This window comes from Zeus faber, assembly GCF_960531495.2.
Source record: "Zeus faber genome assembly, chromosome: 5".
NCBI lineage: Eukaryota > Metazoa > Chordata > Actinopteri > Zeiformes > Zeidae > Zeus > Zeus faber.
The window spans coordinates 18,942,669-18,967,613 of record NC_137192.1 but is presented as its reverse complement, the minus strand read 5'-3'; the positions used below and the strand labels follow the sequence as shown (position 1 = coordinate 18,967,613).

At 42.8% G+C, this 24,945-nt stretch overlaps 1 protein-coding gene across 5 annotated transcripts; it reads right to left on the bottom strand.

Moving 5' to 3' along the window:
• Window positions 1-2,970: 2,970 nt before the first annotated feature.
• LOC307230896 (ras-related protein Rap-1A) lies at window positions 2,971-23,923 on the bottom strand. Of its 5 annotated transcripts, none has more exons than XM_080001382.1 (8): window positions 23,821-23,923; window positions 15,824-15,912; window positions 14,670-14,738; window positions 14,419-14,475; window positions 13,477-13,617; window positions 9,735-9,878; window positions 8,860-8,985; window positions 2,971-4,064 (listed from the first exon to the last, which is right to left on the bottom strand). In XM_080001382.1, exons 2-7 carry the CDS (start codon window positions 15,878-15,880, stop codon window positions 8,896-8,898), a joined length of 558 nt encoding a protein of 185 aa, XP_079857508.1. In that variant the 5' UTR covers window positions 15,881-15,912; window positions 23,821-23,923; the 3' UTR covers window positions 2,971-4,064; window positions 8,860-8,895. The 5 variants fall into 5 exon arrangements, with proteins under 5 accessions (XP_079857508.1, XP_079857507.1, XP_079857506.1 ...); XM_080001381.1 differs by having other exon boundaries at window positions 23,802-23,871; XM_080001380.1 differs by lacking the exon at window positions 23,821-23,923 and adding an exon at window positions 23,073-23,776.
• Window positions 23,924-24,945: the final 1,022 nt, after the last annotated feature.

Below are 24,945 nucleotides of genomic sequence, written 5' to 3'. Positions count from 1 at the left end.
ATTGTTGGGAGGAGTCAAAGCACAGTCAATATCACAAATACTCTAAGTAAGCGTGTATGTCGCCTAAGGAATAGTATTACAGTATTTAAGTATGAAATATAAACGTTCATAAATAGAAATAGTAAAAAATAGAAATAGAAAAAAAATGACCCTGCCTAGGGCTGGATAATATACCATCAATATTATGATGTGAAACTAGATATTATCCAGATTTTGGTGATTCCATGTCTGATATAATTTACTGCTGTCTTTAAGACTGCATTACATATGCATACATATTCTGAACTTCATGCCTGGTCATAATATCAACAACACACATGATGAAATGTCTTATAAAAGCTCCATAGCCGTCCCTGAAAAATCGCCAAATTGTCAATTTCGAGGATTTTGTGATACAGTGGTACCTCGACTTACGACTGTAATTCCTTCTATAAGAACGGTCGTATGTTAAAACAGTCGTATGTCGAAGCAGTTTTTCCCATATGAATTATGAAATCATGAAGGGTGAAAATAAACAAAATACACAGCACAAACACAGTAAATATGGAAAAAATATCGATAAGCCACGAACTACGTGCACACACGATGTAGGTCGCCCGCTGACTGACTGCCGACTGACTGTTGATTGACTGCTGACTGACTGCTGACTGACTGCTGATTGACTGCTGACTGACTGCTGACTGGCCGCCGACGCGCCAACTGCAAATTTCCACGCTCGTATCTTGTAGCAGTCGGTCGCAAGCCGATACAAATTTTGGCGACTATCGCTGCTGGCATCTTGGATTAGTCGTAAGCAGATGCAGTCGTAAGCTGAGGTACCACTGTAGTGTGATGTTTGTCAATATGGGCCAGCCTCAATCCTGTTTCACTTAAGGATCAATCAAAATGATCACGGTATTCCCACAAACAGGAAAAATTCTCTCTTTCTCATGGATGAGAGGACAAGCCTCAGAATATGAGGAAGAATTTGAGGAAGGGATCGGGCATGCCGGGGAGCAGGGTTTTTTTGTTTGTTTTTTGGTATGAAGTGCATCTCTCTCAGCCGCTAAAAGGATTAGGGACCCTGTCAAAGCTGCGGTTCAGGTGATAAGAGTGAAAAACAAGAGGGAGGAGTGAGTCACACGTGCGCTCATCCCTTCCGCGGCCTCCCGAGCAGCTTCCTCCTCCACTCGACACGTCCTCCTCGGAGACGTAAGGAGCTTAGATGAGACAGCAGAGTTGTTTTCAACCCTCTCCCTCTCTCTCTCTCCTTCCTCCCCTTGAAAGGGAAAAATAACCTCAAAGCAAAGTCCTTCAGCTTCTTGCTTGTCCGCTCCGCTTGGGCTCTCTGGCAGAACATACACTTTGCGTTCATTTCTCGATGACGTGAACAGCTCAAAATTAAAAAAAAAAAAAGCGTTTGCGTCAAATAATCACATGACAAGTTTTTTTAATTTTTTTTTATTTGAGACTGGTCTAGCTGTCACGCTGATCTTCTATCCTCTCCGTTGTGGAGCACTGTGGAACTCTTGTTTTCAAAAGTGCTATGGAAATACAGTTATTTTCAACTTTTTTTTTTTGTCCCAAAAGAAAACTTCCCTTGGCTGAAACCCGCATGCCTAAAATAGTTTGACTTTCATCTTATGCAAAAAGCGTTTATCTTCAATATTCAAATTTAAACTATCTCCACTCTCATTGAAGCAGTAGGACTTATCAGATTCCATGTGCACGCTGTGGACTGAAGTTTCTATTACGAAACCTAGTGTTGTGGTTTACCTGCCACGTGTAGGCTCATGTGAGGTGATGTGCATCCTATCTTCACCTCTCTCTCTCTCTCTCTCCAAGGAGGTAAACTGTACAGAGGAGGAAGTCTGGGATACAACGGGAGCCGTCCTTATAGTGAACAGCTGCCTCAAACCGGGTGAAGACATCAACAGATCCCTGCCTACCTAGTTATCTCTGAAGAGGGACGTCTGTGCTCTTGCTGACCCGTGATTTTTCCTGTGGTTTGTCTCTAATTTTGTTGCTTTTTGGTTCCCTCGTAATCAAGTTTCTGTGACATGACTTACTGAAAATACAGGAACCTTAAAAGTCAAAAGTCTCTCTCTCCCTCTCTCTCTCTCTCGCCCCCCCTCCTCCAATTTTACTTTGTGATGTCCGCAGGCAAAATGACCTTCTTGATGTTTTGCAGGGTGGAACACTCCGCACGGGGACGAGTGTCAGATAAAAGAACCTTCTTTTCATATGAGAGAGATAAGACAGAGGCAGCAGGAGATGAGGAGCCTCCAGCTGCCGCCAGGGAGGGAGGATGTGAGGGCGGGGCGCACGGTGGGATCACATTCATGTGCGGACACCGCCACCTCGTGGCTGACGGGAGTAAGTGGCCATTGAGGTTTGTTCGCACTCGATCCTATAAATGAGACACTAGACACTAGATTCCATTAGTCACCTTGGCTGAGGCAGGGATGCACCAGAGGACTTCCAAAAGACGCCATCACATATTTTAAGACCTGTTCTCCCATGACAGTCGCGCACGCTCGATAGGACTTAATATGAAATGGTGATCACACAGATCTTGGGATTCTCGCACACAAGGTAGGAGCCCAGACGTTTCAAAATTAGATCAACCCAACCTTCATGTTCTCATCATTTCAAACGGCCGCCGGTGGCTGGAGCACGCTTTCGACAACCCTTGAGTCGAGAGATTTCCGTAGGATCGCTGAAGATCTTGAGCATAATCCGGGACTTGAAAATCCGAGTGAGGACACCAAGTCTTTTGGTGGATACTGGGTGTTATTTGACGTGTATTGTGTAAGGGCACTGCCTGCCTACCCTTCCCTCGTCACTACGAACATACATTGATTTATTGTTAGCTGTGTTGACGCTCATTGTATGGAATCAATATGTAATTAACGCATGTGTAGTACATCAACTGGTATATTATTCCGCGTTGCCGTGTCACAGCTTCACTCTTCCAAAATCAGTCAAGTACACTTTGGATAAAAGTTTAATTCACAAAAATACATTGACCAATATAATGAAAATGTACTAAAATGTACTTTAATAATCCATAAAAGCTGGAACATCATTTGACAGAAAAACAAAGAAGCATTATTAGAGTTGGTTTAGTATAATATATTTCAGCTTCAAGAGACATAGAAATCAATGCTTATTTTTCCCCCATATTTCTTCTATAAAAGACCCATTTTTTATGAAGCATTATTATGCAAAAAAAATGGCATTAGAATATATTATGGGAGCTATGAAATCCCAGTGACAGTATAAAATTAAGTCACATCAGAGAGATATCTGCAGAAGAGAAAAGTCCATAAACAATAGGGCAAAATAAAACAAAAATACATATCATGGATCCTGATCTATCACCGTTGACATGACAGGCATGGAGGATAGGTCTATGGCAATAAAAGAGTTTTCCACTTGATTTCACTTGAAAACATCTACACTTAACAGATGCAGTTTTTCATGCTCATTTCTGAATATTCATAATCATAAAACTAAAGAGGTCAACTTCCATGTCTTCTCAATACACTATTAATATTGCAAAGATGAAAAATACTGAATTGAAGCTATAATTTTCTTTTCCTTCTTAATGTTGGTATTTCTTTTTTTCGTTAAACATCTCAAAAACAAAACAAAACAAAAAAATATGGGGGGGGGGGGGGGTGCACTCTGGTCAGGTCAGTGGACGATTGACACGTTTGAATTTTTTCTGCATTTTGTTGGGCGTTTAATCGTTGTCGTCAAGAGTTTGTGGCGGTGGCGCTGTGTTGTGGATTTACAGACTGTCCATTCAGGTTCGAACACTGATGCAGAGATGCGAGACGTAGGTCCTCCAAGTTGAGAGAGAGCAGGGTTTCCTCTCCAACTCATTAATATCTTTTTTTTTTTTGTTGTTGTTTTTTTTTGTATCATTAAGGTCATCCTCATCTTTGACAGGAGCAGATCAGTCAGCTGATTCACCGTTTTATGGCTGATGGTTGGGAGGGGGGGGGGGGGGGGTTGGGGGGGGTCTGTCGGAATGCTGGTACGTTCCAATCAGGGCAACAGTTCTTCATTACAGCATTCTGAAAAGGTGAGAAAGGGGGAGGAAGGCACACAAGATAAATAACAAGTCCCCCTGCTGGCCGTCCCACCACATTGCACTGAGCGGGAGCCGGGAGGAAAACATAGCGATAACGCATTCACGCCTCATCAGAAGTCTTTCATCACGCGCGCACGTCGGCGATATCGCTTCCAGCTAAAAGCGCAGCGACGCTGTGCGCTCGACTTCGCTCCACGCGTCTCCCCATCTTCTGACTGGGCGTGATATTCTATCTACTGCATCTGGCCTTTTCCTGCGAGAGCGGTAATTATAGCCAGCTGTGAGAGAGGTAACATGGGAGCGGGCCGAGTCAATAAACAGCGCCTCTCCCCGCCCCGCACACAGGTCAAACCCAAGACAGCTAGAAGCGCTGCAACCAGACGCAGAAGAGGATAAATCTACATCAGGAAGTACAAGTTCTGCAATGTTTTCGCTAAACACTGGCACCGGTCAACTCGTTTCACTCTCTAGTTGGAGCTTGGGGTTGATACTCATTAGCAAGTTTTAGTTAATACAGACGTGTAGTACATGGCGTGCCATTCTGGATGCAGCTACTGTGTTCTATTCAAAACACTCCCATGGGGTTGACAACATAAAGTTTGAACATTTTTGAATTTGTACGAAAAGCATTTATTATTATTAGTATGTCCAATGTGGACTGGACAATAAACTGATTGAATTGAATTTATATTCTTTCAATAGTATATCAGTGTGAAATAAAGATATTGTCATGTCACAATACATTTTTTTTTTTTAGTCTAAACTAATGACAAGATATTCCATACTAATTCTCAAAATATATATGTGGTCATTTAAATAACCTTATACATAGTTCAACAAACTGAATTTGAAAACTGGTAAAAATGGTATTTTGAATTCATTCAGAGCACAGATGCAGCACAAATGTAGTTCTATGATCACCAAAAAACACCCAATGAGGTCAAGCACGGACACGAGTAACCACAGAGATCAATAAGAGACAACACCGCGGTGGGAAGGTCTCAAGTTCAATGGCAGCTACGGTCATGTGCTCCGCCCAACTGCCCTGAAGCACAACACTGATCTCACACGGCTACTGATAAGTGTAAATAGGAGCCAGTGTGAATCATGTTGCCGAGTCAGGCGAATGACTAAACTATAGCTGCAACAGTCATAAAATGTTTGTTACAACGAGTAACTTTCCTCTTTGAAAGGTCGGTACAAAGAGGTAAAGAACGGAGTGAGTGTTAGTGGTGAAGACAAATTCCACAACGCCACTCATTTCAGACCGTCAAACAGATGTGAACTTTTCAGAGAGCGATCCCATTTTGATACAGAGAAGGAAAAAAAGAAATCCTGTGAGGTCTCTATTTAGCCCATTCTCTCCTGCCTCTCCCAACTTCCCTCTGTCCCAGTTTAAGGGTTTTGTGCATTGTGGAACAGTAGGGCTGTAATCCTATTAGTGTTGGTTCACTGGGCTGGCCAGCGTGGGTACTGTGGGAAAAGGGGTGGTGATAGGGGTGAATTGGTGGTGGGGAGGGCACCGCCCCGGGGTGGTATTCACACACACACACACACACACACACACACACACACACACACACACACACACACACACACACACACACACACACACACACACACACACACACACACACACACACACACACACACACTTCTTTCCACCTCCCCTGTCAAAATGGACTGATGTTACAGCACTGTGACTTGTGATGCCATCCACTCCCCGACACTCCATTTAAATTATGTTTTTAAATGTATTTTTAAGTTAATGTAAATGCTTCTTTGTGCAATTATTACCATATCATGTTTTTATTGTAATTCCTTGGGGCACTCCTTGGGGTTTTTCTTTTGGTCCCTCCAGCACATTTGTTTTCAATTTTGTTTTTACTCTACTTCTACCTATCATTCTACTTCTATGAAATGACTAAACTAACTAACTAGGGCTATGATTTTTCGGAACTTTTGTTACATACTTTTCCAGCAAAACTGAGGTTCTGCTCCATCTGAATTAACTTGTATAAAATATGACATGGAAAAAATGACATAAAGCAGGCTAATGCGTCTCTGCTGCCACAGCAGTAGCAGCTGGTACACAGTTGGCAATATTTACAGCCTACTACATTTTTAATGACAACTAAAAATGCAAATAACATGATAATCTGTGCAGGCCAGCGCAGCCCTTTTTGTTTGCCCCTCAGAAATAGGGTTAGTGCACAAGGTCCAAACAGTCTTGGGATCCATGCGGTTACAGGTTCAATGACTTCCTAAAATAAATTCCAGCTATCAAGACATTTGCTGGTTAAGGGGCTTGAATAAGGATACTTCTACCGCCAATTGCATGACTTAATGTAAAAAAAAAAAAATCAATCTTTAGTGATAAACATGCAAAAGCTCTTCAGCTTACATACACTGGAAAGTTCAGCTCCAATAGACAATAGTTTGGAAACATGGCAATTTATTTTTTGTTATTATTATCCAAGGTAAAGACAAGATATTACAGATTTCTTCAACCAAATCCAAAGTCAAGCAAACATTCCATGATGGTCTGGACAAAGTCTCCAATGGGCTTAAAAGCAGCTTTCTCAAATGGGATGAATGGGTTAACTAGGGCTGAATCTAATCACAAACACATAGTGTACATTCAACTTTTATGATTTTCTATTATGGTAAAAGTAAGAAAGTTTGGTGAAGAGGATATACTTTTAATGTTCTACAATAAAACCCAGTAACAACTTGGTAGGACTTGGTAACAACTTCTCAGTTTTTAAACTCAACTCTAAAAATGAACCACCTGTTGGCCAGACAATCGCAAGAAATGCACAAGTGGCTTCTTTTTCTATTTATTTTTTTATTGAGAAGCTATCCAAATGGCGTGCTCTCATTTCATTTGTTATCTAGCAGATGCGGCACAATGCTGAAATCATGACTCACTCCTTCACTAGCGAGAGATAATGATGAACGCAACGAGCAAAGTTCCAGAGCAACATTCAGCCCTGGCACGTCAGCCAATTCAGAAACATGTACAAGGTCTGCAGCTCATCAGATGCAAGGGAGTACGAGTCACTGTCATGCGGTGCCAGCTGAAGTGATTAATGGAAAGTATTGGACACCTCACACACATCCCATGAATAAGACTTTATCTACCGTCACATGGAAAGGTTCCTCCTCAGGCAAAGACTGAATCTCTAAATGGAGGCTACAGTTGAATTAAAGTTAACAATAAGCAGTCAGGAAATCGTATACACAGCACACCAAAATGTTATTTCAGCTCAACAGCTGTCAACTGCAGTCCTCCAGACCTACAGTTTTAACCTAAGCCATTCTTTTTCAATCATTGGGAGTCAACCCGCGTGAGAAGCATAACAATATTTTACATTGATCCAGAAAAAAAGCTTCTGCAGACAGCACATCAGTTGGTCTTCACTCAGGTTGACTGCAAATGACTGAAAAAAAAAAATGTAAAAATAATAAAAGGTTTTATTTTTCAGTAAACATGCTTTCCTTCAATTGATTTTAACTGGCTTCCAAGGCCTGAATCACGCTTACCATACTAGAGTTGAATCAGAGTTCATGACCACTGCTTTATATGTCTTGAGGCCAATTGAGGTGCTTGTGTGTGTGTGTGTGTGTGTGGAGAGTTGCATTTCAACTCCAAGTCTGGTAGTTGTATACATCAAAATGACAGATACCTTTTCCCTCACTCAGAAAGAGCCACAACTGGCCACTTAGTTTAGTGGGCAACATAGCAGACTCCTCTTGGTTGTGGTGCATATGCAGTAGTGTAGCTTCATTACATGTAGAGAGGGGCTTTTATGAGGTGGAATATTGATATATATATATTTTTTAATGGTAAAGTGGAGCTATTATGCTCCTTTTTAGACAAGTAAATATAGATCTGAGGTCCCCAAACCATATTTGAGATTTTTTTTACTGAAAACACCACTGAGATTATACATTAGAGCCATTCTAACATGCCTCTAAATCTATTGTGTTCTTGACGCTCCGTTTCAGTGGGTGAAGCCACCCTCCTGAAGCCACGAGTTATGTGACTCAATGGGTTTAAACACAAGTTCCGGTTTCTGTGTGCCAATGGTGTTTGAGCATGGCTTCCGGGGCTATTTACTCTGTAACTTTCCCTGATTTCACCAAAATCTGTTTCTGAACAAATTTGAGGCGAGAAATAATCAATCCAGTTGCTGAATCTTCACTCATATTCATCTACGAGGCCTCATTGTTCTGACTTTCGTTGCAGTGCTCCAAGCTCGCGGGGGACACCGCACCGGACTCTCACAACGACTCTACAATAAAAAATACACAATTTGTATTGGTGTTTGGAGAAACACACAGCGAATCTAATGGCCACATAGAGAAATCTGTGATGAGCTGACATCAGCTGTTGAGCGTAGAAAAAGACTTTGAAAAGCAGCGTTCAGAGCGGTGGGAAGTCTCAGTGTTTTGTTCACAGCGAATTACTTTGTCATTAATTTACCTCATTATTTGACACTTTGGCCACAAGTAATACGAACATCTGACATTGTAAAATTATATTTATGTGTAAAAAAAAAATATGGAAAAGCATAATAGGTCCCATTTAAAAGTATCCTGGCTGTAGGAAAGCAAAGACAGTGGTACGGAGCCTTCTGTATTGAGGCCAACACCGGATTTCCACACTTAACAATAATGCTAGCTCAACTGCTGCACCATCTACGTTGTCACGATGTAACTACCTTGATCGTAAAAAGGTTTGTGTATGCACACACACACGGACACACACACACCTGGCTCAGAGCTGCTGCAGGGGCAGGGAGGGGTCTTTAAAGCAGAACACAGTTGGATTTCTTTTTTGCCTTCTTCTTTTCCACTGGTGTTTTCCTATTTATCTGTCTGACCAGGTCATAGAAGATCTACAACAGAGAAAGAAAAAGAACACAAGAAGAGAACAATGAGCATACACACAAGTAGGCTTGTTTTCCTCCTTCTAAAAAAAGGTAGAACAAAATAAGCCATGGCGCTCTGACTCCAAAGTGGAAACACTAAGTACACACACACATACTTTGACAAGGGTGTGACTTTGACAAGGAACAACACATTTGACCTCAGAGGTGTACATATCTGAAACATAGACGATATGCCAAAAACCTGTGCTTTGTTAACTATAAAAGAGAAATGTGCTAATTTGTTGTTCATCAGAAGTCACTCTGAGTGACTGACAACAAAAACCTTCTAAACTGATCCAGTATAGAGAGAATAAGCCGCCTTACAATGGGGATATCACAGTCGCCGAACAACAGGGGGTCACGAATGCCCCATTGTACCATGTATTGCAGCTCAGTGCGCGGCCGTCGGCTGATGCAATTCTCTCAATATCAGATCGATTTCAAAGATACCAATCACTCTGATTGGCTCTCAATGACCCAAAAATAAGGCGTAGGATAAAACACCATCAGGTTTCCTTTAAGCATTGGGAAAAGTGTGTGAAGTTGTTTGGTTTAATCCTGTGTGTAACTATCAGCACAAGCGAACACCAGAGCCTGTGTATTATTGTATGTAGAGTATTCTACCATTCCCCAAGCTTTCGTTCAAATCTAATGAATCCGGAACTCCGTTGGGTTGTTTACATTATGGGCAGGTGTACTCATGTGTGTAATCTCACGTCGAGGACGTTGATCTTTGACTTAGCAGAGGACTCTAAAAAGGCACAGTGGTTCCACTGTCTGGCTAGGTTCTGGCCCTGCTCCTTCCCCACCACACGCTCGTCCTCCAGGTCACACTTGTTCCCCACCAAGATCATAGGCACCTGAGAAGAAGAAAAAAAAAAAAAAAACAAGGTGAGAAAAAAAAAAAACATTTTAGAATATCACAAGTTTAACTCATAATTGACACTAACATAATAAACATCCCAAGATGCAAAATCTCCCTGGATTAAAAAAAAAGCTGAAATATAGAGAAGAGGAAGGATATGGCTGAGAGGTAGTAGGTTGAGAATGACTAAATGTTCTTATTGGAAGTCGCTTTGGACAAAACTTTTTTTTAAATAACCTAATGTAATGAGGTTGAAAGCCAAGGGCCTGTGTAAAAGAAGAGGAAATACAACAAAGGAAGCATGGAGGTGGTGGAGAGCGAAGGAGAGGTAAGTTCTGAACGACGGAAGAGGAGGATGAAAGGAAAGACTGAGGAGTGAGATTGAAACAAGATATAAAAAGAAAGAAATAGAACGAGGCTGTTGTGACTGGGTGCAGCTCATTTAGCTAAAATTGTTATTTAAAAAGGAGACGACCACCGTTATCAACACAGAAGTAGTCTCTTCAGTTTCATTTCAGGGAAAAATTCAAGAGTCACAGACCACCAAAGAGATAAATTAATCTCTAAATAAAAAAAAACCCAAAAAAAACGCTGCAGAAAATACAAAATTACATAAAATTAATATAAATTGTTTTTTTACTTTATGAAAATAAAAATTATATTCTTTTAAAATAACACAGTAGGAAAAGCACGTCCGAAAATGATTAACGTCTGCTTTTGGAATCTCCAAAAAAATTTAAAATTGAATCGTGCCCCCCTGACCCTGTTTTACATTGTTGAATGACCAAGGTCAAGAAAAAAAAAAAAAGAAATGTTATACTATTTTAGGCAAAACCTTCACCCCAACTGTCACAGTGGGCAGACGCTGGGGGGGAGGGAGCCAAAGCGTTGGGATGCGTCTCATCCTGCCGTCTGTTTCCTGACTGGCTATCTAGGGAGCCCGCTGGCGCTGAGGAAGCTATGGCGGCCCCGCCCAGCCGGGATAACATCGCTTTCCTTCCTGACTGTTTTCTAACATTTCAACTGGACGCCATGCTTCAGCTGTTCTCTGGAATGACAAGATACTAGAAGTGTAATGTTTTCCAAACACTTGGTCCATTAGACACCAAAATGTTTAAGAAAGATTTCTTCCTGTATGTGCTTCAGATTCAAAGGTTAGGCGTGTACCAGAAACCATGGAGCAGTTTGCTTTCAGCACATGTGTTGTTAATGTATGACTTGGGGAAATCAACTCATGTGACAAACAAATTGAGGAAACATTTTCTTCCATTTCCTATTTCACATAAGCCATTAAATTATCAGCAATGAGACAGGACTAGGAAAAACTAGAGTTTTTTGTAAGCAAAATCATAGCTGCCTGACATGTGCCGACATGCCCATATGTATCCTAGCCTTCTCCTATCCACAGGCATCAAGTGTTGAGAGGTTGTTTTTGGACTGGGGTACAGCCAAGCCTCTTTATAAAGTGTTAATAGTGTAAAAATAAATTACAATTAAAAATAGGCCAAATATTCTGTCCTCTTTACTCCCCCTCTCTCTGAGTTGAGGGGCAGACGACAGGAAGTGGGGATGTTTGGATTAGCCCCGTGGAGGTTGCTGCTTGATGTTTGATATCCAAACAAGCCCTCAGATTGGACCGCTGAAAAGCAGTTCTCCCGGGGGATCTCGGGCAAACCGGTGGTATGCACCTCTAACACAAACTATACAAGAAGCTGGGAAGAAGGAATGAGAGCGATGGAGGGATATATGTACTGTATGAAGAACAGAAAGTGCTCAGCACAGCAGTGTCAGCAACACTGAGGTAGTTTTAGTTGACTTGTATAACGCAGACCTTCCACAGAGGATCTGTTCAGCGGCCCTTAACGTGCTACTGACACGTCCTATCCTGCCCACGATGGCATTCTAAAAGATCTGAAGTTTCCATGTGACACTGGATTGCTCGGAATCCACAAGAGGGAAGACTCTTCGTCTAGCTCCAATGAATGGATCCAGTGCTTCCGAATGTCCAAGTGAGTCACAAGCACCGAGTCAGGCATTAGCACCACTGTGGTCGCAGAAGTGCAGACGGAACTGACCCGAAAAAGCCATGAGATCCCTCTTACATAAGAACAGTGGAAGGAAATGAGGGAAGTGAGCTTTTAATACACCAGTGACCAGTCACTTACTTTACTCTTAGTCTAAAAACCCCCACTGCGTTCATTGCACAGCCATTAAAAGGGCCTTTTAATTGAGCTTGGCGAGAACGAATGTGTCGGCACATTTCACCAGCGCTTGCAGCAAATGGTGCATGGCATTCCGATCAAGCACAGGGGATGAGAACAGCTGTAGCAGCAGCAGCAGCTACTGGTCTGACTTATCGGCCTCTCAGTCGGCACAAAAGGCAGCTCTCCTGTTAAGAAATCTGTATTTTTTGGATAAAGGGCAAAAAGAAAAAAAATCCTTTTAGTGGTGCATTCCGGCTAGGCGCAAAGAAAGATAAACAGATGTTGTGGTCTTCATAGCTTAGGACTTAAATCATGAGTTGAACAAGATCGTGGAAGAGCAGTGCCGGCTAGATAAGCACAACCGCTCAGACTCGGGATAAATTAGGAAGGAATACAGCTCCACGAGGAGAGCTGGGACGTGCATGCCTTTTCTTCTACGCCAAAGAGCCAGCCATTCTGCAATCCATCTCTCGCACAGGGCAAACATTGATCCCCTCACCGCAAGGGCTTGGTAATGAAGGACCGCAGCCTTCCCAATTCCAGCAAGTTTCTGTCGAGTTGTGTTTTTTTTTTTGGTTTTTTTTTCTGCACACCATCCCCGAAACTCCAATCACCCGGACATAGCGCTAGACCACAGACTGGGAAGGCAGGCCAAAGGGTGGAAGGGGGTCTGGGGGGTGGGGAGTGTCAGGCGCTGAAAGGCCAATCAAAACAAAAAGAAGAGAATATTGGCTGATGGAGGGGGAGGGTTTCATGAGAGGGATTGACAGACAGAAAGGGAAGTGTGAAGATTGTGTGCTAAGAGGGAAACAGGGCCTTTACAGATATTTGGTGAGAGAGAGAGAGAGAGAGAGAGCGAGCGAGCGAGCGAGAGGGAAAGAGTGTGTGTGTGTGTGTGTTATGGTAACATTCATTCCCTCCAGAGATCGCCAAAAAAGGGCATCCTGGATCAAGCCGACACGCTCTCTGCCCCGTCAGGGAGGGGATAGAGAGCCCGTTTGCTCCAACAGTCTCCCAGCTTACGAGAGACATTTTTGAGAATAGATTATCTTTTTGATTTTAGTTGTCACAGGGGGGAAAGATTTGATGGCGACAACTGCCAACGCGGATTTGATTGCCCCTTTCTGGTTACTGTAATGGAAAGACAAGGCTGAGGTCATTAGATTAGGGTTGAAAATGTTCTATATTTTTTCAGATCAAGAAAAAGGTATCATTGGCTTCCCTTTTAAAGCCGTATTTTCAGCCAAAGGTCTGGTCGTTGGTTCAGTAGCATGTAAGTAGTAAAGCTGGCTTGACAATTACCGAATATCACAAATGCAAAATAAAAATGGAAGCATTTCAAGGCCAAATGGGTTTGCTGCTGTTTTGATTTCTTGTGCAGTTACTCACATCCTCTGTGTCCTTTACTCGTAGGATCTGTTCCCTCAGGTCCTGGAGGTCATTAAAGGTGGACTGTGCTGTGATGGAGTATACCAGGGCGAAGCCTTGGCCATTCTTCATGTACAGGTCCCTCATCGCTGTGAATTGCTCCTATAAAAAATAACAATAAAAAAAATGTAAATTAAAAAGGAGCAGAAAGGCCACAGATTCTGTTTTATAGCGTTTTGGACATCATGGTGAAGTAAGTCACAATAAGAAAATATCCCTTGACCTGCGCCATGCATTGATGTTCCGGACGCTGGCACATAAATATACAGGAATATCCGTGTGTCCGTTCGATCATTTCTTATCCAATTTAGAATCCAAAATCAAAATCAGAAGTTTATGACTTTTCCCCCCGCATAGGGGACCGTGAAATGTTTTGAGTGTGGGGACCGCAGCGGAGGAACCCCACGTTCCCCACAGGGCTCCGAGCCACTCCGGCACCGCCCAAAAGCCGGTCTCCGCCCCGGAGGAGCTTCTCCGCCCGCCCACCACTGAGCGACACAGTGTAGATACACCAACGATTTGATTCTTTTCAACGGCTCTTTTGTAGGCGTGTAGTCTCGCTGGGTGATGAGCCCTTCTTTTTGTCGTTGTTTGTTTAAGTTGCTGTTTCCTCTACTGTTTATTTCTCCCCAATCACACTGGAACCATAACACGCCCCTTTTTCCGGCGTTTTCATGACGTCTCCAAGATGCGCCAGGAAAAATAAAAAGAGCATTTCTCCTGGCAATTGGGAGGGGTGTAATTTTGGTGTAAAAACGATATTAGTATATGTATCTAAGCCAACTTGGCATGATGCCAACCCCAGGGTGCTAACACACACATTTAGAAAAGCCCCTGATAGACCCAAATTCTCCACACACACAGAACGTTGAGAGGTGAGTGGTAGGTATAACGACAACTTACGGTGCCTGCTGTGTCAAGGATTTCAAGCATACATTGCTGTCCATCTACCTCCACTTGCTGTAAGAGACAAGAATGAAAAAAGCTTTAGAAAATCACTGTGTTACTCTTTGCGCCAAATCAAAAGGGACAAAAAAGAAATGAGGATTGGACAGAGAGAGGATACAACTGCATCATGACGTGAACCTGTAGACCAGCTGGGAGCAATCAGCTCATTCCGATCCAGCACCCCAACCCCCTCATGGGACACTTACTTTTCTGTACGAGTCTTCTATTGTTGGGTCGTATTTTTCCACAAAGATTCCCTGTACAAACTGAACCGTCTATAAGAGAAGACACACAACAGACCACAGTCAGATGAATGCGATGTCATCATTAACCATTCGATTCACTTAAATTAATATAAAGCATATTGAGTTCCATCTGGTGAATGAAATGTGATCATCATTATGATGGATATTTTGCCACTACAGCATAGATTATATCTACATTTAAGGAAAAAAATGTTTCTTTTCAGGAAGAGGATCCACATAGTTGTTATTACAGTATAGGCTCCTGTCCCTCATGTTAGGTTTATACTAGCAGTAGGTTTGTGGTAGCAGTAGGTATACTGAGTTTGCTTGAACACATCTTAAGGTCTAAACCTGCCAGGACCTGCCAGTGTGGATGACTAACCTGACACCTGGTAGTGTTGATCAGGCAGGGGAAAATACTTCAGGGAATCTCAAAGTTTTTCATTTCATTATTATTATTATTTTTTTTTTTTAACAAAAAAAACAAAACAAAACACTGTCAGGGTTGTATTATAATTTGATTTTCAGGATTATAAACCAAATTCGTTCTCAAAGAAAATAGGTTTCATGGTTCATGTGCATCCCCTATAGCATTCTTTATCTATCCATGTGTGCAGGTAATTTCACATTTTGTGTTACCAAATGTGCCGGTGACCTAAATGGCTTAAAGACAGACCAAGAGTGAACCCCTTAAACGACACACACACACACACACACACACACACACACACACACACACACACACACACACACACACACACACACACACACACACACACACACACACACACACACACACACACACACACACACACACACACACACAGTATTTAAGACATACTATGTTTGATAACCTATTAGGAGAAAAAGATAAAACAAAAAAACAGAAAAGGATAGCTTCATCAAGTCATAGTTCTTCACTATTGAGATTAAAAAAAAAAAAAACTAAAAAAAAAAACCCTTCGCCTGCTTTCCCTCTAACATTGTACCAGGTTACCTCTGAGGTTTCATTGATGGCCTTCTTGGCCAACAGTACAAAGACTTGACAAAGCTGTGTGGAGGCATCATGGATGGGACACAGGAAAGGGGGTCAGGATGGAGATAAAAATACTCACCAGAGCAGACTTGCCCACACCTCCTGATCCTAGCACCACTAACTTGTATTCACGCATGGCGGAATCTCTTCACCGGACAGCCCAGCAGTCTGCACAAACAGGAAGAAATGGCAGGACAAAAAGATTGAGGGATGATGATTGAACTATAGACTTTTTTTTTTTATATCCAAAGCAAAAACATAAATCGATTGTGAGAAAAAAAAAAAAAAAAGAGGAACGCAATTCCTCTCGTCTGATCCCAGAGTTTTTCCAACTGCAGAAAGGAAGGAATCCAGTCATTCTTGGAGTCACAGACAAGAAGCAGCACAACAATGAAGGAAACACCCATAAGTGGAGCTGCTGCAGGGTGGAGGAGGTGAAGACTATCTGACCCCTCGCTAACACGAACCAGCTGTGCTGTGCGTTCGTGTTTGTGATTGTGCGCCTGTAGGGAACTCTGGGGAAGGACGTTTCATGGCTTTGGCAGATGTGGCTTTTAATGACGAGTGCAGGGTGACCACTTATTTGGCCATCGCGCGCGGTCAGAACACATTGTTGCCAGACTGCTTGCTCATTCTTGATATTGTAGTCAAACAATGCAGTCGGCCTTTTGGAAATTGTTGTGAAAAATGGAAATTAAGATGGGTTGGGTATTGTGAAATCACTGGAATACCCCTTTTAGCAAAATGAGGGCTGTGAATCATTGGCACACAGTGGTATAACACCAGTTGGGTTAGCCAACTGGGTCACTACAAGCCAGGCTAAACAGAAAAGCTACGAGGTCCGTTACTTGTGTTTGCTTTAAGATTTAGCTGTGGCGATGGAGGTTAGAAAGGCTGGAGAGTCATTACTTAGTCACTCACTGAAATCCCCATAAGGTCTTTAAACTGATTCATGCTGTTTTGAATTGTAAAAAGAAAATGTGGTCTTCCCTAAAGTTTCTCCTAATTGGCATGGTCCCTCCCACCCCCTGCCAATTAGAATAATTGGCTTTGACATTCTATTGCCTTAGCTGATCCGTGAGTACTTTCCTGCTGTCAAATAAAGGATGAACATTTTATTACGGTTTCTAAATCTTGACTCTCTGCATAATTAAAGTGACACCCATGCACTGGAAACTTTGACGCTTCCACGCCCTACAGCCAGTTGTATGTTGTTAAAAAAAAATCAGCCCTGATTTTTTTAAATCAACGATGAAAGCTAGCACTGGCAGGTACAATTTGGTAGGACTGCCCCCAAATGGTCGACCAAACGTTAGTGGACGAGAAGAGCCTCAGTCAACCAAGGTTTCTATTGGTCGGTTGGTCGCAGGAAAATAATTAATTGTCAAAATTAACCTTAAACCCTATATGACTGGACGCATGTATGAAACGTGAGAGGGCTTTTAATTTGAAACAAATATTAACAAAACTAAAAGTTCAGTCTCCTTGCTGGTTGTTCAGACACATTCAGAAGAATAACAACAATTTGATGAGCGGCTTTTCCCGGTAATTAACAGACAGATAACTACATGCGTGCGCAACGCTTTTAAGTTACATTTCTATTTTAAAGGCTGGTTATAAGTTACTGTGTTGGGTGTTACTGATAAATTAACAAAATGTTTAGTCCCTTTGCTGGTTGTTCCGACAGTCTGAATAGGGATGTTCCCAATGACATATTTCCCTGACATTTAAACGGAAGTTTCAACTTAGACTAGTCGATGAGTCTAAAAGTCCGAAAAAATAGTGAATATAATGAGAGCCATTTGAAACCATTAATCACATTCTTCGATAACCAAATCATATTTTGATTGCCGCTGCCCAGGCACAGCTCAGCATCTTTCAGGGGTATATTGCACACGCTCAAGCTCTACCTCCCCGAAGGACCTGGCAGAGGCGGGCCGGTGGAGTGCTCGAGCCATGGGGGGCCGGGACCCCAGACGGGGAAGGCGCAGCGAGTAACCGAGTACGCGGCCCCGGGAAATGCACCTGTCGAGGGGACGCCGCCACATTTCAGTGCAAATTATGTCGATATGTAATTTGAATGTGTACATTTAAATAATAAGGCCTAATAAGTTTAACCCATGTAATGTTTAACCAGTGCACTTAACAGGCGGATAAGTTACATTTTTATTTTAAAAAGGCTGGTTATTTAGGTTTTGTATCATCTGTAATGTAGCAGTGTTGACAATGTTACTTATAACATTCTTTCTCAGTCCTGGTGCTCAAACCCTTTCCTGATTCACCAAAAACATATTTAAATAATTAAATGAATGTCATAGACGTGTGTTAAGTTGACTTATTGCTTGAACTGAAGACTAACAGTCGCCAAGAAAAGATCTTTAGCCGGGGGACGCCCTACTATTTGGTATAAGTTTTCGATTGCAAAATCTGACCCCCGCCCAAATTACATGTTAGAGTACGACATCTAGTAGAGTCAAAGTGCCAAAGTTTTAATCCAAAGACACACAACTAGATTCTCCCTTTTGGGCTAATGGTTGAAAAAGTGATGTATCTGCAGATTGTAGGGCCTAACAAATACAACCAGGCCATTTTCTATGATCAAAAGCTAATCAGCAGTCATTCTCTGGAGCCAATGATCCCCTCCTACACGGTTCTTTTTACAGCACACTGTGCCGCTAAACGCTCAGGAGGGCGGACATCAGGCTCAGGACCTCCAACTTCAGTCACGAGGGACAACCATGTGGGATATGAAGCCTGGCCTGTGAATAATTCATATTCACTAATCCTCACCACACGAAGAGACACTCTTTCTTATGATTTAGGAGGAGCAGCTCAAGGAATAATAGAACGGGAGTGCACTAGTGCTGTGAAAGATCAGCTATAAACAAAAGCCTTTCAATAACAGAATCTTCTGTGTGCACAAAAATTTAAGCAAAGTTGGACAACTCAATCTGTGCACACCCTGTACTCTCCTTCCGAGATAAGGATTGCAGGTTGACAAATTCTATTACAGTACAATATCATATGTATTCTTTAGGTGGCATCAATTCATTACAGTACTATAAATGAATAATAATGACTTATCAAGCAAAAAATTTGGTCTCAAATGTGTGACATTTGAACTGAAAAGGTTTACATAACAATATAGTTCAAAGTGATGAACACAGCTACATTGTTTAACATATAAATAATCGACACATAACATATTGATGCCATGTAAAACATCCACTCATATTATTATAGTGAGAAGTTATTTTATCAGGACTTGCCATACAAACACCGACCCTATTAGATTCTAGAAAGGGGGAATGTTGGCTAACCCCCTCTCAAACTCCAAAGTAACAAATGCAGACATTAATGTCATAGGTTCAAACAAAACCTTCCTCAGCATTCCTTGTTTCAATCAGATTCTAAAAAGGCATGCACTGTCCCTCAAATTGAAATACAACATAAAATAAGGGACATAACTGAGTAGGATGCTCTGTATCTAACACCTCCTCTTCACAGAAACTTTCATAACATCAAAACTGTATTTCAACCAAGCCGTGCCTACACATACAAACACATACTGCCATTTAAGGACATCTTCTTGAAAAATGAAATCGCCTTTCCACTGCCCTCAACGACACATTGTAGTTTCCAACAAACCACACCACCACCACCACCCCTCCGCTCTTGTAGTAACCCCAGCAAATAAGGAGAGGTTAAGTCGCACATTTCAGAAAACAAATTTTACTGTGACATCACTGCATCACTCACCCTCTATGGACAAAGGTATGTCTCCATGTAAGGCTGGAAATGCTGAGAGGGTCTGCCAGTGCGTCTGCATAGGCTGTCTCAAACGAGACAAAAGTGAAAGCGTTAGGCTGAGTTACAATCCTTAAGGTGTCCAGTCCTGCTCTCTCGGCCTGTCTGGAATTTAGGATCCACTATTACTTTGCCGCTTCCTAATCTTACAAGGATAAGCTAGTGGCAATGAAGTTGTCAGAGACTGACTCAGCAGCTTGTGTGATTGACAGCTGATCTCAGTTTCTTCCGCCCAGTGCAGATGGTGTAAAACCACATATCCGTCCGTCACGCAGGCTAACACTTATCGGTTTAGCCATCTTCTTGTTTGTTTGCGATTACATTTGAGGTTTGGGGTTAGAAAAGAATTGGGTGAGATACGTTTTACTGTGGAGGCACATTCGCAGTGACATGAAGCTTGTAGCGACTTCTCACCTTCACTAAAACCTCTAATGGTGCTGCCCCCAATTACTCGCTGACGCAAAACAAAAAAAGCAAAAAACCACTGTCACTTTAGGGAAGCAGTTGAAACTAGTGAGTCAGAAAGTAAAGTTGTCACAGCTAAAAATGGTAAAAGGTTGAATTCCCCAATGTTCATTCAAATATTATCACAACCCAAATCATGGGCGTGTCTTTATGCGTGAATAGTTCTGAGAAATTTGTATAATTCTAGACTGAAAACTATATGTGTAAGGTAAGTATCACAGTGTTATTTCTCAAAAGCACTGCCCAACACCAGTATTCCTAAAATAAGACAAAATAATAAAAATACTTCAAGAAACCATTACCTTGTCTATATACATCTTACACTGGCTATTCACTTTAAAATCATCTTGTATTCCTTGCAAACTGAAATTACTCAAGTCCAAACAACTCTGAATAGACCAAAAAAAAAAAAAAAAAAAGACCCTTAAAGTGCCAATCCTTGACATTGTTGGTGTTGTGTGGATTAGACTTTAAGTCTCAGAACTCCTTTCAGAACTGCAACCCCCCCCCCCCAACATCTGGGTTCACCCTCATTTTGCTCTGTCACTTTATTTTCTTTAAAGTATGTCTTCTTCTGATTGATTATTTTGGTGTTTTTTCTTCCCCTTGCCGACTTGAGGTAGTAAGCATATTTTGTCAATTGGAAGGTACTATTTTTCCTTTTTCTTTTAATGTTCATCCATAGAGTTTACGGGCCACATTGAGTGACGAGGGTATACAACAGTCACACAGCTGATAGAGGACCATATAACAAACACATTCACTAGATTTTCCTTAAAAATGCAAACTTAATAAAACACAGGACAAAATAATCCTACGGACTACCCCTTAAACAAAAGCTGTTTTCACACATGCACTCATCAGGTCCGGACATTGTCTGTTGTTACACTTTCACACATGTAGCTCACAACCGGAGATTGTCCATGTCAGATGCATTAACACCACCTGGAAATGATCTGTTTGGTTTAGACGAGGGGCGGAGCCTGCGTAGAGCATGCAGGAGGCAGGACGTGACGCAATGACGCAGCAGAGTTTTACCGCACACCCAAGATGAGGGACGAGGCTATCGACTTGTCTTTTTGACGTCAATACTCCCATGTATTTGGATGAAATACAAACAAGAGTGGAAAGGAATATAAAGGAAAGCAGAAAGGAGTATCAAGCATCTACGCTCCATGCAGGAATATCCGCACGAAGGTAAATAACTGGCGCATGATAAAGATGTCATCAACATGTGACACGCCCACTCGCTCGCTGTGAATGGTCTGGACAATCACCTGCTCTGTTCACAAATACCGCTTAATTGGACATTACGCACTTTGTACTTGGTAAAGTCTGGGTCATGTCCGGTCCAAATGATTCCGACATTTGCGTTCACACATACAGCTCCTCCGGGTAATGTCTGGATAATTTCAGATTGATAGTGCATGTGTGGAAGCAGCTTAAGAGAGTTCTCTAAATGACAGCTGGCAGTCAGTCAGATGACTGTCAGTGGGGTTTGATTTGCAACCACATCCTCATTGCAGAGCTTCAGTCCACCTCATGCTGATGGGATGGAAAATGGGCACCACCTAAAATAGCCTCTTTCAGTCTCTGTTCCTGGTCAAGACCCTGAACACCACAGTTTGTTTGATGGGGGGGAGGGGCATCTTATCACCAAGCCTGGGCACAGTGCTTTCAGGCAGAGGATGAGGCAGAAGCATCATTTTAAACCTAAGCTTTTGGGGAGAGAACATTGTATCCATAGGAATATAGTATTAGTAGAAAGTGCTACCATTTACTATTGACAGTGTTTATACTTTAATTAAAGATTTTTGATTTGTCACGCAAGTAGGATGCAGGGAAATGTTAAGGGAAAATCTCTGAAGAATGTGTAAATAAAAGTTGGAAGAAAAACATAAAATAATGTAAATCAGAAGAAAAATATATACAAGACAAGCAAATCAGCCACTACATTAAAACCACCACTAATAACCACTAATATTGTGTAGCTCCCCTCCGTGCCGCTAAAACAGCTCTGACTGGTCGAGGAATGGACTCCACAAGACCTCTGAAGGTGTCCTGGGATATCTGGAACCAAGACGTTAACAGCAGATCCTTTAAGTCCTGGAAGTTGCGAGGTGGAGCCCCCATGGATCGGGCTTGTTGTTACAGCACATCCCACAGATGCTCTATGGGATCAGACTCTAACCCCGGCCATCCACATGATGTAGAAGAAAACGTGATTCATCAGACCAGGAAACCTTCTTCCATCGCCCCATGGTCCAGTTCTGACGCTCACATGCCCTTTGTAAGTGCTTTCGGCAGTGGACAGGGGTCATCATGGGCACTCTGACCTGTCTGCAGCTACGCAGCCCCACACACAGCAAGCTGTGTTGCACTGTGTGTTCTGAATTCTTTCTATCACAGCCGCATGAACTTTTTCAGCAATTTGTGCTACAGTTGCTCTTCTGTGGGATCGGACCAGACAGGCTAGACTTCGCTCCCCACGGAAATGGGCGCCCCATGGCCCTGTCGCTGGTTCACTGGTTGTCCTTCCTTGGACCACTTTTGGTAGGTACTAACCACTGCATACCGGGAACACCCCACAAGACCTGCTGTTTAGGAGATGCTCTGACCCAGTCGTCTAGCCATCACAATTTGTCCCTTGTCAAAGTGGCTCAGATCCTTACGCTTGCCCATTTTTCCTGCTTCCAAACACATCAACTTCAAGAACTGACTGTTGACTTGCTGCCTAATATATCCCACCCCTTGACAGGTGCAACTGGAACGAGATGAGCAATGTTATTCACTTCACCTGTCAGTGGTTTTAATGTTGTGGCTGATTGGTGTATAGGCAGAAATTACTCATCAAAATATAGATGCATGCATGTACACTACGAAACAGACTATGTACAGTGCTTAACCGACAATAATAACGTACAGTACAAGTACATTGATCTATTCTATCTTCCATGTTTTTGTCGTCGATCCCCGGCGACAGAGTAGATTTTTCAACACTTTGAATCAGCTATGTACCTAACAAGACAGTCATGGGAGCTTTCTACTCATCTTACCAAATCGAATGTGCTCGCAGTAGATCACACCGGGTCCGGCTAACACCAGTTATTTGCGGTCTGTGCCAGTGGTCCGTTTCGATATCAGCCCTCGACGTTTGCATCCGCCCCGGTAACACAATTGTCAGTGCTCTTTGTAGGATTATCCCACAAAATGCCACACACGCCAACCTAAACTAAAAAAAAAAAACTGACCGGGGTAGTTGAACGGGATCCGCCTCCACTGTGGCGGACAGACCGAGCCCAGTCCTAAGCAGCTTGTGAGCGAAACACCGCTGGAGCGGGCCGAGGCTAACTAGCTCGTTAGCTGGCGGGCTAGCCGACACATTCCACCCGTCCGCCGGGGACCGAAACACTCCCCGCGGCGGCAGAAACACGACGGCGAGACGGCTCGGGCGTTTTCGCGGGGTGCGCTGAAGTCGAATTCAACGGGCCGACCCGCTCCCCGGTCGAACTCCGCGTCGGCGCTAACAGCCTCGCCTCCACCCGGCCTGCACCGCGGGAGCGCTACAGGACGGCGCTGACTTAAAGGAGAGCGATTTATCTTGTTTTTTGATTTTTTTTTTGGGGGGGGGGGGGGGGGGGTTAAACCACCGTAAAAGGAGACAAAACACGCCGCCCGCCGCCGCCGCTAACCGCGCCCCGCCGAGCACGCGGTGGTTCCTCGGGGCTAATCGGCCGCCCTGACACCACGTATCCCGGCGCAAAGTGGCCGCTCCCTCCACTCACCGTCGCTCCCTCCACTCACCGTCGCTCCCTCCTCGCCGTCTCGCGCTGCTCCGCCGAAGTGTCAGTCTGCGTGCGGCCCCGCGTGCGGCCCCGCGTGCGGCAGTGACGTCACGCCCGGCGCTCGCCTTTTTTTTGGGGGGGGGGGGAGTTTATTATTATTTCGATTTCAAGCGGGACTTTTGAATATATCGACGACTTGGTTGTTGTCGTCGTGCGTTTGTTGCGACGTGCTGCCGCAGCTTCCCACGTTGCTCCACGGTCGTCTTCTATAAGATGACAAACCTTACGGCGGTGCTTCCATTCCAGTTGGGGCAATTGAGCCTGGCACATTTAAAAGATATATGCACAATCCCTAATTATCGCAACATGATATGAGGATCACAAGCCCCCCCCCCCCCGTGACCCAATAAACTGCTGAACCTATAACACCGCAAACCTACTTATTCCGTATCCGTCCACAGGCATCTTCAAAAGGGGCCTGACCCGAAACAAGGTGTGGCACTCAACATGCATGCACTAAGAATGTCAGACAACAAGAGCAAAGTGCACCATTACGTTTCGACTGTAGACCATTGGAGACGAGTCCGTTTATTTACCAAACTAGGTGTGTGTGCATGCACCACCCTCTGGTGGGGGAATGTGGTGGAGTCAAATCAAAACAACCATCACGATGAGCAAACTACTGAGAAGCAACTCAAGAGATATACCTGGAAAGAAAGGCTACGAAATACTTATACAAAACTTTATTCATCTATAATTCAATCTGTCACATAGGTGGAATAACTTCTTGCTTTAAACTTGACTGCCAATTCCATCCTTTGCTATCAGCAACTGTGATGTGATATATATATATATATATATATGTATGTGTGTATATATATGTATGTGTGTATATATATATATATATATATATATATATATATATATACACACACATACATATATACACATACATATATATATATATACACATACATATATATATATATATATACATATATATACACACACACACATATATATATAGACTACCATACACACAGACAAGCATTGCCACATCTGACAAACAATTCTTTACAACTAAGAATAAATAAATCACTATTTAAAAAATTATATCCCAAGAAAAGCACTGAATGTTATGGAT